Below are 13,871 nucleotides of genomic sequence, written 5' to 3' on the forward strand. Positions count from 1 at the left end.
ATATATATAAAATAAAATGTAAACAGTCCAGTTCAAAGTAAATAGCACAGATGCATATATGGCAATAGCCTATTTGCATATAGACCTACTGCAGCTCTGATTGGTTATGCCGCACTGGTCCGGGCTGAGTCGTGTACAATATAATCTGCTCAGATTTCTTCTGCCTACAACAACATTTCTTGCATAGTTATTTTTGTTTATGGCATGTTGCATTGAAAGTGGTTAATATTGCATTGATTCGATCACAATTGCCACAGTAAAAGGAAACATTGACAGTGTTAACAGGGAAAACTCTACAATGTTGAGTGAAGTTCAATCTCGTGCTTCTCTCCTTGGGTTGACTTCTCTTCTGCACTCTGCGCTGGCAGTCCCGGGGAGCTGTGCTGCAAGGGGGGGAACATTGGTCATATGGCACTAGGGTTGCAAAGGGTCGGAAACTTTACGGTAAATTTCCAGAAATGTTCCATGGGAAGTTAAATTGCCTTATAACGGTGAACCTTTTTTTGTGGGATACACAATTCTAGGTCTTGTGGCATATTTTGGTTAAACTATCCCCAATTCAATGGAATTGTCACCCTCTGCATGCACAGTGCATTCTTCCATCACATGCAGCTGATTCTCAAGATCCTCCACACTAATGAGATGTTATTTAGCCCACACAACTACACTGTCAGAGCCAGGAAAAAAATGCTTTCTGGTACGTTTTGTTTACAATACTGGGTGGGGTGAATATATTGTACAGGACATACATGATTTTTTGAAAACTAGTAAATTGTAGTCTACAGCAAAGTGTTTAAATCATTTCTAACTTAATTTCTGCTAGTTAGTTTTTGCTACCATGTGGGTTTTAGCTTGCTTGAGCCTGCTAACTGAGGTGTTAATTCTCCTGTTTCCATACATGTTTCATTTTAAAACATTTATCTTACAAAGGAGTTGTTTAATCTAACTGCTTAACAATGTATCTGTACATGGAATTTGTTTTGTTATTTTACTAATTTTTTTCTAATCTTTGCAGGAAAATGCCACGGGCACCATCTGATGTGGAGACATTTCACTGTAGCTAATGTAGAAAGAAAAGCTATGTACATTTGCAAATACTGTCACAAATCATATGTGAAGAACACAACAAAGATGCAGAATCCTCTGGCCAAGTGCATAAAGTTCCCCCAGCGCTCACAACAAGCAACCTCTAAAGTCCCTCTACTTCTATTCGAGGTGAAAATGATGAAACAGACACTTTACAGACAATTAACTACATCATCTCCACCCTTCAACCAGTATTCTACAAGAGCACAGACAAGGGACAACAGACACACCGATCTCTACATTGCAGATGAGCTGAAGGTAGTCAATGACCTTGGACCACAGAAGGTATTTGCACTGGTGACAGACAATGCTGCCAAAATGAAGGCTGCTTGGTCTAAAGTGAAGGAGTCCTACCCTCACATCACACCCATTGGCTGTGCTGCTCATGCAATGACTATGCTCCTCAAGGAGGTCTTGGCACTGAAAACAATGGATATACTCTACAAGAGAGACAAGGAAATGGTTAGGTAAGTGAAGGATCATCAAGTTATAGCAGCAATCTACCTCGCCAAGCAAAGTGAGAAGGATAAGAGTGCCACATTGAAGTTGCCCAGCAACACCCTTTGGGGTGGTGTTGTCATCATGTTTGACAGTCTCCTGGAGGGGAAGGAGTCTCGCCAAGAAATGGCCATACCACAGTCTGCCGATATGGACAGCCCAATCAAGAGGATCCTCCAAGATGATGTATTTTGGGAGAGAGTGGTAAGCAGCCTGAAACACCTGGAACCTATAGCAGTAGCCATTGCACAGATTAAGGGAGACAATATCATCCTGTCTAATGTTCAGACACTGCTTGCAGGTGTAAGAGAATAAATCTGTACTGCCCTGCCCACTTCACTGTTGCTCTAACCAGAGGAAACTGCAGTTCTGAAATACATCAAAAAGCAAAGACTTCTGCCTGAAGCCCATACTCGCCACAGCGTACCTGTTGGACCCCAAGCATGCTGGCAAAAGCATCCTGTCTGGTGCAGAGATCAACAAGGCCTATGGTGTCATCACCACCATGTCTCGCCACCTTGGCCTGGATGAGGGCAAGGTTCTTGGCAGTCTGGCAAAGTACACTTCCAAGCAAGGGCTTTGGGATGGAGATGCAATATGGCAGTCGTGCTAACATATCTCATCAGCCACCTGATGGAAGGGACTTTGTGAATCTGAGGCTCTTTCCCCTGTTGCCTCCATCATCCTCCAAATCCCACCAACATCTGCAGCCTCAGAGCGCAACTGGTCCTTGTTTGGGAACACACACACTAAAGCACGCAACAGGCTGACTAATACAAGGGTTGAAAAATTGGTGGCCATCTAGGCAGATTTCAGGCTTTTTGAGCCTGACAACGAGCCATCCTCAACCAGGTTGGAAAGTGACAGTGAAGATGAGGCCTCAGTGTGATGTTCAAGAGGTGGACATTGAGAAGGTCCAGGGAAAAGATATGGAAGCCTGAGAGGAAGAAAAATTAAGCTTTAGTTTGTAGACTATCATTTTACAGATGTATGTTGAAAATGTTTTTGGGAGATGTGATGGATCATTGGGGATCATTCAATATTCCCTTTTGTTGTTCAGTGAAACTATCCCATAAGTCAACTAATTTAATTGAAGTTCAATTCGTAACTAAATAGTTTTTTTATTTCTATTGGTGGGATTTCATAATTTGCAATTATGTTTACTTATGATAAAGTAAAAGGTTTATGTTTGTCTCCATATGGTGAATAGGGTAGCCTAGTGGTTAGAGCATTGGACTAGTAACCGGAAGGTTGCAAGTTCAAACCCCCGAGCTGACAAGGTACAAATCTGTCGTTCTGCCACTGTTAACCCACTGTTAACCCACTGTTCCTAGGCCGTCATTGAAAGTAAGAATTTGTTCTTAACTGACTTGCCTAGTTAAATAAAGGTGAAATAAAAAATAAAAATATATCCAATGCAAAAAAAACATCTACATTTGAATGATATTAATTTGCATACATTTCCATTAATTCCCACAGAAAATGTCCACCTCTGAATATTCCCCAAAATGTGCAACCCTATATAGCACAATTTTGGATTTCACCTCTCCCCAGTCTCATAACCTAATGTTTTAGACTGTTTGGGAGTTGACAGACACGGAGTGATCTTCTCGGGATGTCTTTGGCCCATCGCGCTCTAGAGACTCCTGTGGTGGGCCGGGCGCATGCATGCTGACACGGTCACCAGCTGTACGGTGTTTCCTCCAACACATTGGTGCGCCTGGCTTCTGGGATAAGCAAGCAGTGTGTCAAGAAGCAGTGCGGCTTGGCAGGGTCGTGTTTCAGAGGATCCATGGCTCTCGACCTTCGCCTCTCCAGAGTCCGTAAGGGAGTTGGAGCGATGGGACAAGAGTGTAATTACCAATTGATCTCACGAAAAAGTGGGGAGGAAAAAAAAGTGTACAAAAAAAATGCATGTAGCCTACCAATAGCCTACTTTTATTCTGGTAAAACAACCTTTTGAACAGTACCTTTGATTTAAAAAAATAACCTAGCAAATTACATTGGTTGTCACTCAACTAGTAAAGCCGATTGCGCAAACAATGCATAAAATGATGACGCGTAGCCTTCAGTCATATAGCCAATCGAATGAAATAGGCTACATTTCTTTAAAACAGAAAACGCAAGACAGTTAAGTGTCCGCTATTATTAAGTATAGGCTATAGCCTAAAAACCAAGCATCCGACCAGGGGTTGAGGGAGAAGAGAAACCATATATTCTGACAGGAATTCTCCGCTCTGTCTGGCCTGCATTACTCTCGTGCGTTGTGTAACATATTGAAATAGGTAATAGCAAATAGGAATAGGCAAATTACTCAGAATGTCACTTGTGTGCTGCCCTCTACCAGACACTGTTCTATACTGTGGGGTGCCAGTCAAATTCAAATAGGCTAAACTGTCGTCTGTCACATCACGATGTCGTCACCATCAACAATGGCTGTCAATCACTGTCGATATTATCGTAATATCGTCCAACCAAACTTCCCTTCATTGTTATCTATGTGACCACAGTGATGCAGACACAAAAGACAAAAAATAATTTCCATCAAAAGCTGCCATCATCATCATAAAAGGTTGCTTTCCAGGTAGGGCCTAAAAAGAAGGGCAAAGCAATTAAGTGAAATGCATTCTCAGGGAGACATGTTCTTGTTGTTTTTCTTTTTGTGAGAGTCTGTATTAACTCTAAAAAGCATTTCCAGTTTTCTAGTAGAGTAGAGAATTGAACTCCAGTTCATACAAAGGGACATCTATGCAGTATAACTGCTGATTCCCCCCAGGTCCAGACAACCCTGGATGTACATAATCCCACACCTCAGTAACACATGAGAAGAGGATGGGAAAATAAACAGAGGATGGACAGAGATACTTTTTTTTTATCTGGAAATCCCCATCCCTACTAGAGGCGTATTCAATCCCCTCTGGCTGTAACAAACATCCTCTTATCAGGGAGATCCACCACTCTCTCAGTCTATTCATCATTATCCATCTCAGTCAGAACTGGGGGTTTTATGAGCGGGCAGAATCCATCTAGGCTCCAGCGATGCCTAGATGGATGAACATTTTGTTCCTACGGCACAGAAGTTGTTTGTCAGTTGAGTGACATTGGGGCCACTATTTACCTATTCATGTGGCTGCCTCTAGTGAGTGAGTTGATTCAGCTGGATTGGTTGGTTGTCTCCCTCTCACACATGGGCCTGGAAAGATGCCACTGCACTTGGGATGTGTCTTTACTCCCTTACGGGTAGTCTACGTTCCTTCATCATTCTTCGAATGCAGGCCATACTTTGGGCTCAGTATAAACATCCTCTTTCTTGTTTGCTCTTCTTCAGTAGGTTCCTCTTTCAACCAAGCCAATTCAAAAGGAATGTTCCAACTGTAGGCCAAGTAATTGTGTTACAAAAGTACAGTATAACAATGGTTTAGCAGACCAGAGTGTGGGTCTGGTTTGGGAACCTCAGTTCTGGGCCCCACTTTTGAGTCCCCCCAAAAATACAGAAATACCAAGTAATTGACTTCCCCTATGCCCAGCCCATCTTGTAGGAACGTTGGATAAAAACAATGTCGTATAAGACAGGAAGTTAGGATTTCTATTCTCATTCTGAGGGTGTCAAACAAAATATGATATCCTACAAGTTGCAAATGATATGAGATTGTAAATGATATGAGACTTATGCAAACCTTACAGCTGAATGCATTCTCCAAAATCATGATACCAAAGCTGCTCCCGGTGCAAGCCACGCGCGTCACGAACTACAATTCCAAAGGGCTGGATTTGTCACATCAACAGGATGTTACAGTTCGTCTCAATGAAACTCCAGTTTGTGGTTTAAATATCTACAACACTCAGTCCCCCAACCCCCCCCGTTGCATATATTTAAAACCCGTCGTATGTGCATTCTAAATATACCAATAGTTCAACAATGACACGCTGCAGACTGCTTCAAATCTCAGATATCAATAGCTAACCACCTAGCTAGTCTAAGCTAACCAGCAAGCATTATCAACACTGACGGACTGGATAAACCCAAGCATTTGAAGTTCAATGTAGCATTCGTGTTCCAAGTGTTACATTCAAAAACTTACCAGTTTTGTCCTGATCTAATCTCACGACAATCAAATAATCAGCCAATCTCGCCATGTTTGCTTCTTATTCCGAAATCTACCAACACAATTCAGCATTTTTCTTTCTTCAAAAGCACAGCCATGTTTGACAGAAGGAGTGATATTGCGCCTGCGTGTAGAAGTAGCGACATCCATGGGCGTGGGCGCTTGGTTTACAAATAGAAACTGTGTGGCCGCAAACAGGGTCACACCCTGCCACACCGCTTGTTGGCCAGCACGGAAAACCATCTGAAGACCACTCGAATCCCGTTAGCATGCTCATTTAAAAAAAGTTACCTACCAATTGGGGAGAAAAGGGCTAAAAAAAAAATGTGGAAAGTACATGTAAAAAAAATAAGTTACCCAAATATTTTCAAGTCCATTCGAGAGTAGATGAGACTAGGCTAGATGAGGAAAAATAGCCTAATTTTCTTTGCAAGAATGTGGGTTATAATACGTTAAGATAAATTAAAAGTATTGTAGGTTGTGGCATCCAGTATTTCTTAAACATGTATTGAATTAATTGTATAGGATATTTAGTTTGCTAGAAGCACTTAGCAGAGGGTGCTGGTGGGAAAATCTGTGTCAATAGCATGATTACTATTTTCCATAATCACACTGTGTCAAACTTAAACATCCCCTCCCTGCCTTCTTTCTCTCTCTCTCTCTCTCTCTCTCTCTCTCTCTCTCTCTCTCTCTCTCTCTCTCTCTCTCTCTCTCTCTCTCAGACAAAAACACGCGCATTACCTTTAAATGTCTATGGCGCACACACACAAACACACACACCGGGGGGCATTAGGGTCACTCACACACAATACTTGGGGATAAGGTCAGGCAAAATGTGAAATAAGAGCGCACAACTCCACTCACTTCTGGAATTCTGTGGACAGTGAGTGACCTTTCCTGCCAATTAATAGGGGAGGGAGACGCTGCTGGGTGGAAAACACCGGTGTGCGGGAATCCTTCTCTTGTACTGTTTTTGCCAACATCTCAACGACATGGACTGAACATATTCCACAACGTCATGGTCCCTAGCGTACTAGGGCAATTTGAGAGAGAATCTCTTCATTAACAAGTAGCCTATTGTTAAGTTAATTTTGATGATTCTGCTCCGCCAACCATTATGCTTATGCTATCAGCTGCTTCTCTCCTGTAAGGTGTTATCATATCTGTCATGACAGGGTCTTCACTTCAACACCAGACATGTAGCTTAGTTATATTTTGCACAATAGCATAATATTTCTGAATAGAAAGTATTTTACAATAATACAGTATGTCTGCCGCTCCGTCTGCAGTTGAAATAATAAATCAGGACTTTCGTCATCTACTCTACAGAATTTGGTATTTGAATTGTTGATTTTTTTTTTTTTTTAATGTTCCAGGTCAATGGGGTTCAAGGGAGCAGAATGAAAGAATGAATGACTATACAGGTGCAAACCCCACAAAGCTCCCAGGTCTATCAAATCACCATGACAACATTGAGGAACATTTCCATAACATATCAATATCTAGGTATGTGTTCATCTATTCCTCCATTAAACTTCCAAGACATAGCTTCCTAGTTTACGTTCCTTCCCACCTTACCTGTTACATTAACATACCACAGCAGTGACTGAACAAATTGCGGTCATGTTCCTGACACCTGTCTTACAAAAAGCTAACAAATGATTGCTCCATATAAAGAGCCACTGAACAATGATGCTGTCATGGTTGCGCAATATTCTTCTCTCCATATTAGGAGATTAAATGACTTGGGTACTTGGGGATTACTTGTCTGGCAGAGGCAATTATCATTACAAATGGTTACAAAATGTTTGCTGGTTTACAACACGTGTTTCACATTTATGTATTTACAGTAACACAAGGGACACCAGGTAAGCAAGGAAGTCGTAATAATTATGTATAGAATTGTGTGTAGTAGGATTTCTATTCAAGGCTGAAGGGAGATTTAGGTGACTTTCTGTCTGAATTACTGCACGTGACACAGTAAAATGCGATACACACAGATATGTTCTATTCAGCACGTACAAGGTTGTTTATCAGTTGTTTGAGATACATTCTGAGCACTGAGAAAGCATTTCACATGTTGTTCCCAAAATACTTACGTATTTGCTATTAAAGACATTACACATTGAAAGCCACAAATTGTGATTATCTGATCACATCTAGGCTTACATGTTTTTCAGTGTTCTTGAGATTTAAGACCAAGTCTTGGGGACTACACAAGCTAATTTCAATACACTGTTCCCATCCCCAGACATACCCTCACCAGACACCAGCTTTGGGTCAGCTGTGTGATTGACTGGAATGAAAAAAATACAATCGTTACACTCTGTGCTAATCCTGATGGCATCTTGTGCAGATATCTGTCCCCAGGGGCCTGTAATCAACATCTGCCTTATGACCCTCGCTGAAATAGTTTTGACCCCGCTGCATATCTCACTTTATTTCACTGTCCGTACTTTGCAATATGTCTCACCATTCATTCGGAATGGTTTAATTTAGCTAAGCACAAATGAAAAGTAAATGTACTTTTATTATGGTCAAAGAGCTAAAGGGGTTCAGTGCAATCATTATACTTTGGTTTGAGATGAAGTCATATAATCAGTGATTGTGAGGAGCAGATATCAGTAACACAGGGATCAGGCTTGCTGTCTCCTGTGACTTAACCTATTATCCCCTTGATTTAATGGATCTCAGTTGTGATGTGTTGAGCACGAAGAAGTCATCCTAATTGTTTTTGAAATACCATGTTAGTTAGAGATTATGTAAAGCCAACAGATATAATCGTATGATAAATAACCCTCTTGATTTATTTGAGATAATTGCTAAATTCCTCTAAACATTTACATTAGTACAGCCAAATATTTGCCCTAATGTGTAAACAAATGCAGACACGGAGAATGTTGTGGTTATAATTTGACACACTTACTATTAATGAATAACTACTAAGTGTTCTTGTGTTATCTCGTGTCAAGCCTACTAATCAACTTTTCCTCAAGATGACTAAACTTGTAATCAGATCATTTTTTGCCCCTTGAGAGGGCATTGTGTCAACATTGAAGAAATTATATATGACAAAAATGTGCCGGAATGCAGGTGGACAAAAGTTAATAACCCCTTGACCTCAAACTCAGTTATGTCTAAAATGTTTAATTATGTCAGTGGACATAATAATTTGGTTTAGAATGTTCTCTGCCTCCTCCCCAAATACCAAAGGAATGAGCACTCACCATTTTCTCTGTTGGGAGTGTGAATCATTATTTCTTAATGTGTTTGCGAAGACATACTTTTTTAAATGTAATCTTTATTAATGCATTTGATAAAAAGAAAGTTGTAAAAATGTGAATTTCAAATCACAAATAAAGATTCTGTCAATGAAAAGCAGAAAACAACAACAACATTCCTTAACAAGTATTACAGTAAATCAATCTCATGTGACCCAAATATTTATTGAATTACTTCTGGCTTATTTAAACTTTTTTATTCTCCTGGGTTTGCTATGTTGTTGCATTATCCCACTGATAAAGCAGGCTTCCAGCAGTCCTGGTCTGTGTGGGGTGGAGTAGTGGGACTGGGATGAGTCTGTGTGTGTCAGTCAGTGAGCCCCTCCCACCTCCACTATAAAGGCTCATCGTCTGGTGTGTAGAGACTATTAGCACAGTGTCACAGCTGCCTTTCAGCACCAACAGCAACTTCAAGAAGCCTTTGGAATACTCTCTCCACATTGACTCTACTATAACTACTTTATCACCCAAGTGAATTATTGAAGGATTTCAGGTATGTACTTTCAATTGAACCAGATATTGACTGTTGCTCTGTTTGCTACAAATGGCTTTATCAGGAGCTCAAGTGCGTTAGACAAGGACAGGTTATCAATCTTATTATATAAGGAGTGCCGGTCTTCTTGTGCATGACTGTGGGGGGTGGTGGACGTCAGGCAAAAATACCAAATAAGGCTTATCTTTCTCTATCCAACCTTAGGTTTACCTGTTCTTTTTGGGTTATGGATATAATTGACTGAATGGGATTGACTTTGCTCAGGGGAGGTTAAAGCTTACTCTAGTTGAGGAAACTCTGTCATCTATAGACTGTGTCCTGCTTTTCACTGGCCAGGGCCTGCAACTTGGTTGTAAGTTTACTTGAGAGAACAAAATGTGACCTTAGTGTGACATTTAAAATAAATGAATGATAAGTGCAAATAACTTGGCTTTTGGACTCTTCTGTAAGCAACAGCAAGAGGTTTGTGGGGGGGGTGGGGGCTCACATGTAATGATAGGAGGTAACTAATTAAGTTATCGTTAATAAGTAAATAACTAACAAGTTTTTTTCCCACTTTCCCCACAGGTACCAGTCAAAATGAAACTGATCCTGCAGTCTTTCCTCTACGGCTGTCTGCTGGCCACCATTGCACAGAGTGTGGCTGGATTCCAACTTGAAATTAGCCCAGAGCTCAAAAAGAGGTGAGCTAATTGATGAGCTATTTGTCAAGATAAGTCTGCTACAATGCATAGTGACCATGATATCATCACATACTGTTGTGTATTTTTGTGGACTTCTTTGAACAATTTTTAATGAGTTGGATTTCTTCTTTCCCAGGTTAAGCATATGGATGCAGAGCAGATTGAGACGAGATCTAAACAGTTTTTCAGCAGAGAGGATTGCAGAGTCTGTACAGTTTGTCAGCCCAGAAGACGTCAGGGACACCCTGATTCCTCATTCCAGGTAAAAGCCTATACCATACAAACCTTTAAATAACTCAATGTGCATGGTGCTATTTCGTTATCCTTGTGAAATCAAGATTTCAAATCGAATTAAGAGACTAATCACCATTGTCAAACAAGGGTCATTAAAGTAAGCAAGCTGCGGAGGGGATCTCTGAGCCAAGTTGTGTCCGCTCAGGAATGCTGCGCATTAATTAATGGTCCTCTCCCTCCTCTCTCTTCCAGCACTGACATCAGTGTCCGAACCAAAAGGTCCAAAAATTCAGTGAACCAGGCCTGGAGACCGGGCTGCTCTCTGGGCACCTGCACTGTGCACGACCTGGCCCACCGCATCCACCAGCTCAACAACAAACTAAAGATTGGTAGTGCACCCATCGACAAGATCAGCCCACACGGCTACGGCCGGAGGCGTCGTTCCCTCCCTGAGCGCAGGGCCACACTGAGGCTGGAGGGAGGCAGGCTGAGGCCTGTGTGGGGCAACGCAGACTCACACGTTCACAAGCTGGAGGAGCTGCTCAGACGGACATGAGCTGGACTTGTACGGGGGAGGAACAGGGGAGGAGAGCAGCAGCCGAGGCTTAGTGTCTCTGCCCTGTTCTAAAATTCTCCAAATGCCTCAGACTTTTTCCAAATGTTCTCCAGTGCATTTTTTCCAGACGTGAGTACTGAGCGATAGCTGCAGTGCCTCTGGAAGCTGGACTTAGCAGAGGCATTGGCGATGCAGAGCGCCAAAACGACAGCTGGTCTACAGGCACTGGATGGCACCGTGAAGAGAGAGAAGGAGAGATGCTGAGGATGGTGCTATCTCTGCCCAGCTGTGGGAGAGGAGCAAGATCAATACAGCAATACAGACTCAGAGAAGAGTCCACTGCGTAAATACTGGGACTCTATAAACCTGTTATGCAGATCCTGAACTTTGAGTTTTACCCTGTGGATTTACAGGAGCCAATTTCACCAAACCCTCTATACTCATCTGCACTTTTCAGTCCCAGCCTTCTCAGTCAGACATCTACGTGGACCTAAAATACATCCAAAGACATCTGGTCCAAACAGGGAGATAAGACATAAGGAGATGGACATATAATAAAGAGCTATGAAGCTGAAGTTTTTGGTCACTGTATGAGGGAAATGCATTAGAGATTGTATGAAATATCTGTGCCAGTCCACAATGGATGGAACTATACTTGAATATGTTTTGTATAAAACACATGTGCAATCTATGTATGTATATTTTTATTTGCCAGTTTGTATATAAGATATTTCAGATATCATTATTTAAATATTATATAGGTTAGATTCAACTACTTATGGAGATAGAACTATTTTTGTACAGGAAGAAAATATAAGGGCATTGTAACTATTTGTTGTTTCCACTATTGTGTGCATCATGGATGTTATATGTTTCAAACTGTGCTAATAGGATAAATGGTTTTATAGCTATGGTATAATATATTTGTAAATGTGGTCTATTTTATTTGTGTCGAAGCAATTAACATTGTCATACAATAAACATTTTGCATATACAAGTTGACTCTGTCCAGACTTTCTCTTTTCCACAGGAAATTACTGTTGTAAATTGAAAGTGGCATTCTATTGTCTGCCCAGCTCCAGTGAGACATGTAGCACCTGGTCTGGGTTAAGTGATTTTAGGGTCTCATTAAATCAATTCCCCTTCCACTCTCCCTGTGGCCCCCCTGGAGGGCAGACAGGAGTGCCAGGCGCATTCCTGCATAGTACAGTGCATATTTGCTGGCTCGCTCCACACTGCAGCGTGGCCCTTCAGCCATTACGGGAGGATGAGAGACCCAGCTCCATCTGCACACAATGGTAGACGGTCTGGACATCAGGATGCAGCGCTATGAGGGGGATGGAGGGGGGTCTGTGTAACATTCCTGTGAGGCACGCAGAGAGCATCGAAAAAACAGCCATCGCGAAGCGCGTACATGAGCTGTGCAGACAGGCAGACAGACAGACAGTCATTGCTATTAATCAGCCACAGGAAGGTTGCAGTCACTCCATGGATGTTTGAAATATCAAAGCCTGTAAAAGATTATGTCTGTTATTTAAATATGCCCATTAGGTCAGGAACAGTTATTAATGCCAATAACAACATTCAATTTGATTTCATTAAACTTTACTCTTCCACAGGCAAATTCTAAATGAAACTTTGAATAACATTTAAGGGTTTCCAACAACTGTCTGTGGTAAACCCTACCTAGGTTGCTTTGCTTGCTGACCAAATCTATCGAATATGTTGCCGCACAAGTGAAGTGTACACCAGAACTCTATTTGATTGGTATGCCAGATACAATTTGGATGAATGTATGGTTCAAGAAGAGGCCATTGTACTTCCTTCCTGTCTTTTTCAAAACATGGTCATTAGTAACTCCACGGGGCCAGAGAGAGGTTATGGACTGTCTTGGGTCATTGTAAAAGTCAGGGATAGGTGCCAATGGAATTGCAATGCAATTATTATCTGATTGTATAAGAAGGCATGCACTACAAGACAGCTTGCCAGAGACATGTTTAATTACATTGTTTTGGTTCTAATGCCATCTAGTGACTTAAAATGGCACCAGCTTGACAAGGTGATTGCTTTCGCCACCTACACAAAAGCACAATTTTTAAATGGTACTAATGGAAAATACATATGTCACCTATTCATTCTCCAGAAATGGTTTATGAAATCCCTAAAGAGTAGTGAAACATCCTGGGCCTGTTACAGTTGGACCACAGCAGTGCTGAAATCCAGACAGGCAACACTGAGGACAGTAGCAGTCTATAAGGTGACATATGAGCTAAATTATGAGTATACTCAGGTAAATGTCTCCCTAACCAGTGTTTGGACACCTCATCCTCAATCCTCCTTCCTCCAGGGGACACCTGGACAGTTAGAGGCGTGGCAATCCTATAAGATTGGGGGCCATGCATCTCAAGTTCATTACTTTCCTTCATGTAAGGAATGTAATTCTTAAATGTGAGAACCGAAAAACAGTGGAAATATGCCAAGAGGCTAAAACATGCAATGGACCTCTCCATCTTCAATGCCTCTGACAGTAATAATTAGAGTTGAAGAGGTGAGAATCTCTTTGCTTTTGAACAGGGTGATCTGACTACAGATGTCACAGGACAGACGGTGCAGCAGGCCTCTAACTTCTAGGTGACCCATTCCACCATGGGTCACCAAGAAGGCCCTGCTAGCCAAAAGTTCAAGGCTTTTCCTGGAAATATGCAGACAGAACAAACACAAGACTTCTGGCCAAGTGAGACAACAAACTACCTAAATACTACCCCAATCCCAAAATCTGCAAGCTATGTCAAGTTTCCAGGATTCTTTTTTTTAAAGTAGAAACTAAGTGGCTAGCCAGGTAGAAGTTCAGCGTATGTAAAACCATCAAGCCCAGACAGTTGTCCATAAAGCCAAGAAGTTACCCATCACACAGTAAGACGGCATGGTACTAAT

General features: G+C 41.6%; 2 protein-coding genes across 4 annotated transcripts in view; one reads left to right on the forward strand and one right to left on the reverse strand.

The window, feature by feature from the left end:
• Positions 1-5,834, reverse strand: part of sbf2 (SET binding factor 2) — a 155,846-nt gene extending 150,012 nt beyond the window's left edge. For 2 of the 3 annotated variants that reach the window (XM_031810629.1, XM_031810614.1), the window contains exon 1: positions 5,667-5,834. In XM_031810629.1, coding sequence (XP_031666489.1) covers positions 5,667-5,721 — 55 coding nt within the window. In that variant the 5' untranslated portion in view covers positions 5,722-5,834. The remainder of the gene's footprint in view (positions 1-5,666) is intronic. The other variant, XM_031810621.1, reaches the window with a different exon arrangement.
• A 3,504-nt stretch (positions 5,835-9,338) lies between these two features.
• LOC109887277 (ADM-like) lies at positions 9,339-11,934 on the forward strand. Its single transcript, XM_020478712.2, has 4 exons — positions 9,339-9,464; positions 10,032-10,147; positions 10,284-10,409; positions 10,634-11,934. Exons 2-4 carry the CDS (start codon positions 10,044-10,046, stop codon positions 10,935-10,937), a joined length of 534 nt encoding a protein of 177 aa, XP_020334301.1. The 5' UTR covers positions 9,339-9,464; positions 10,032-10,043; the 3' UTR covers positions 10,938-11,934.
• Positions 11,935-13,871: the final 1,937 nt, after the last annotated feature.

The sequence above is a fragment of the Oncorhynchus kisutch genome, linkage group LG3, assembly GCF_002021735.2.
Source record: "Oncorhynchus kisutch isolate 150728-3 linkage group LG3, Okis_V2, whole genome shotgun sequence".
Lineage (NCBI taxonomy): Eukaryota > Metazoa > Chordata > Actinopteri > Salmoniformes > Salmonidae > Oncorhynchus > Oncorhynchus kisutch.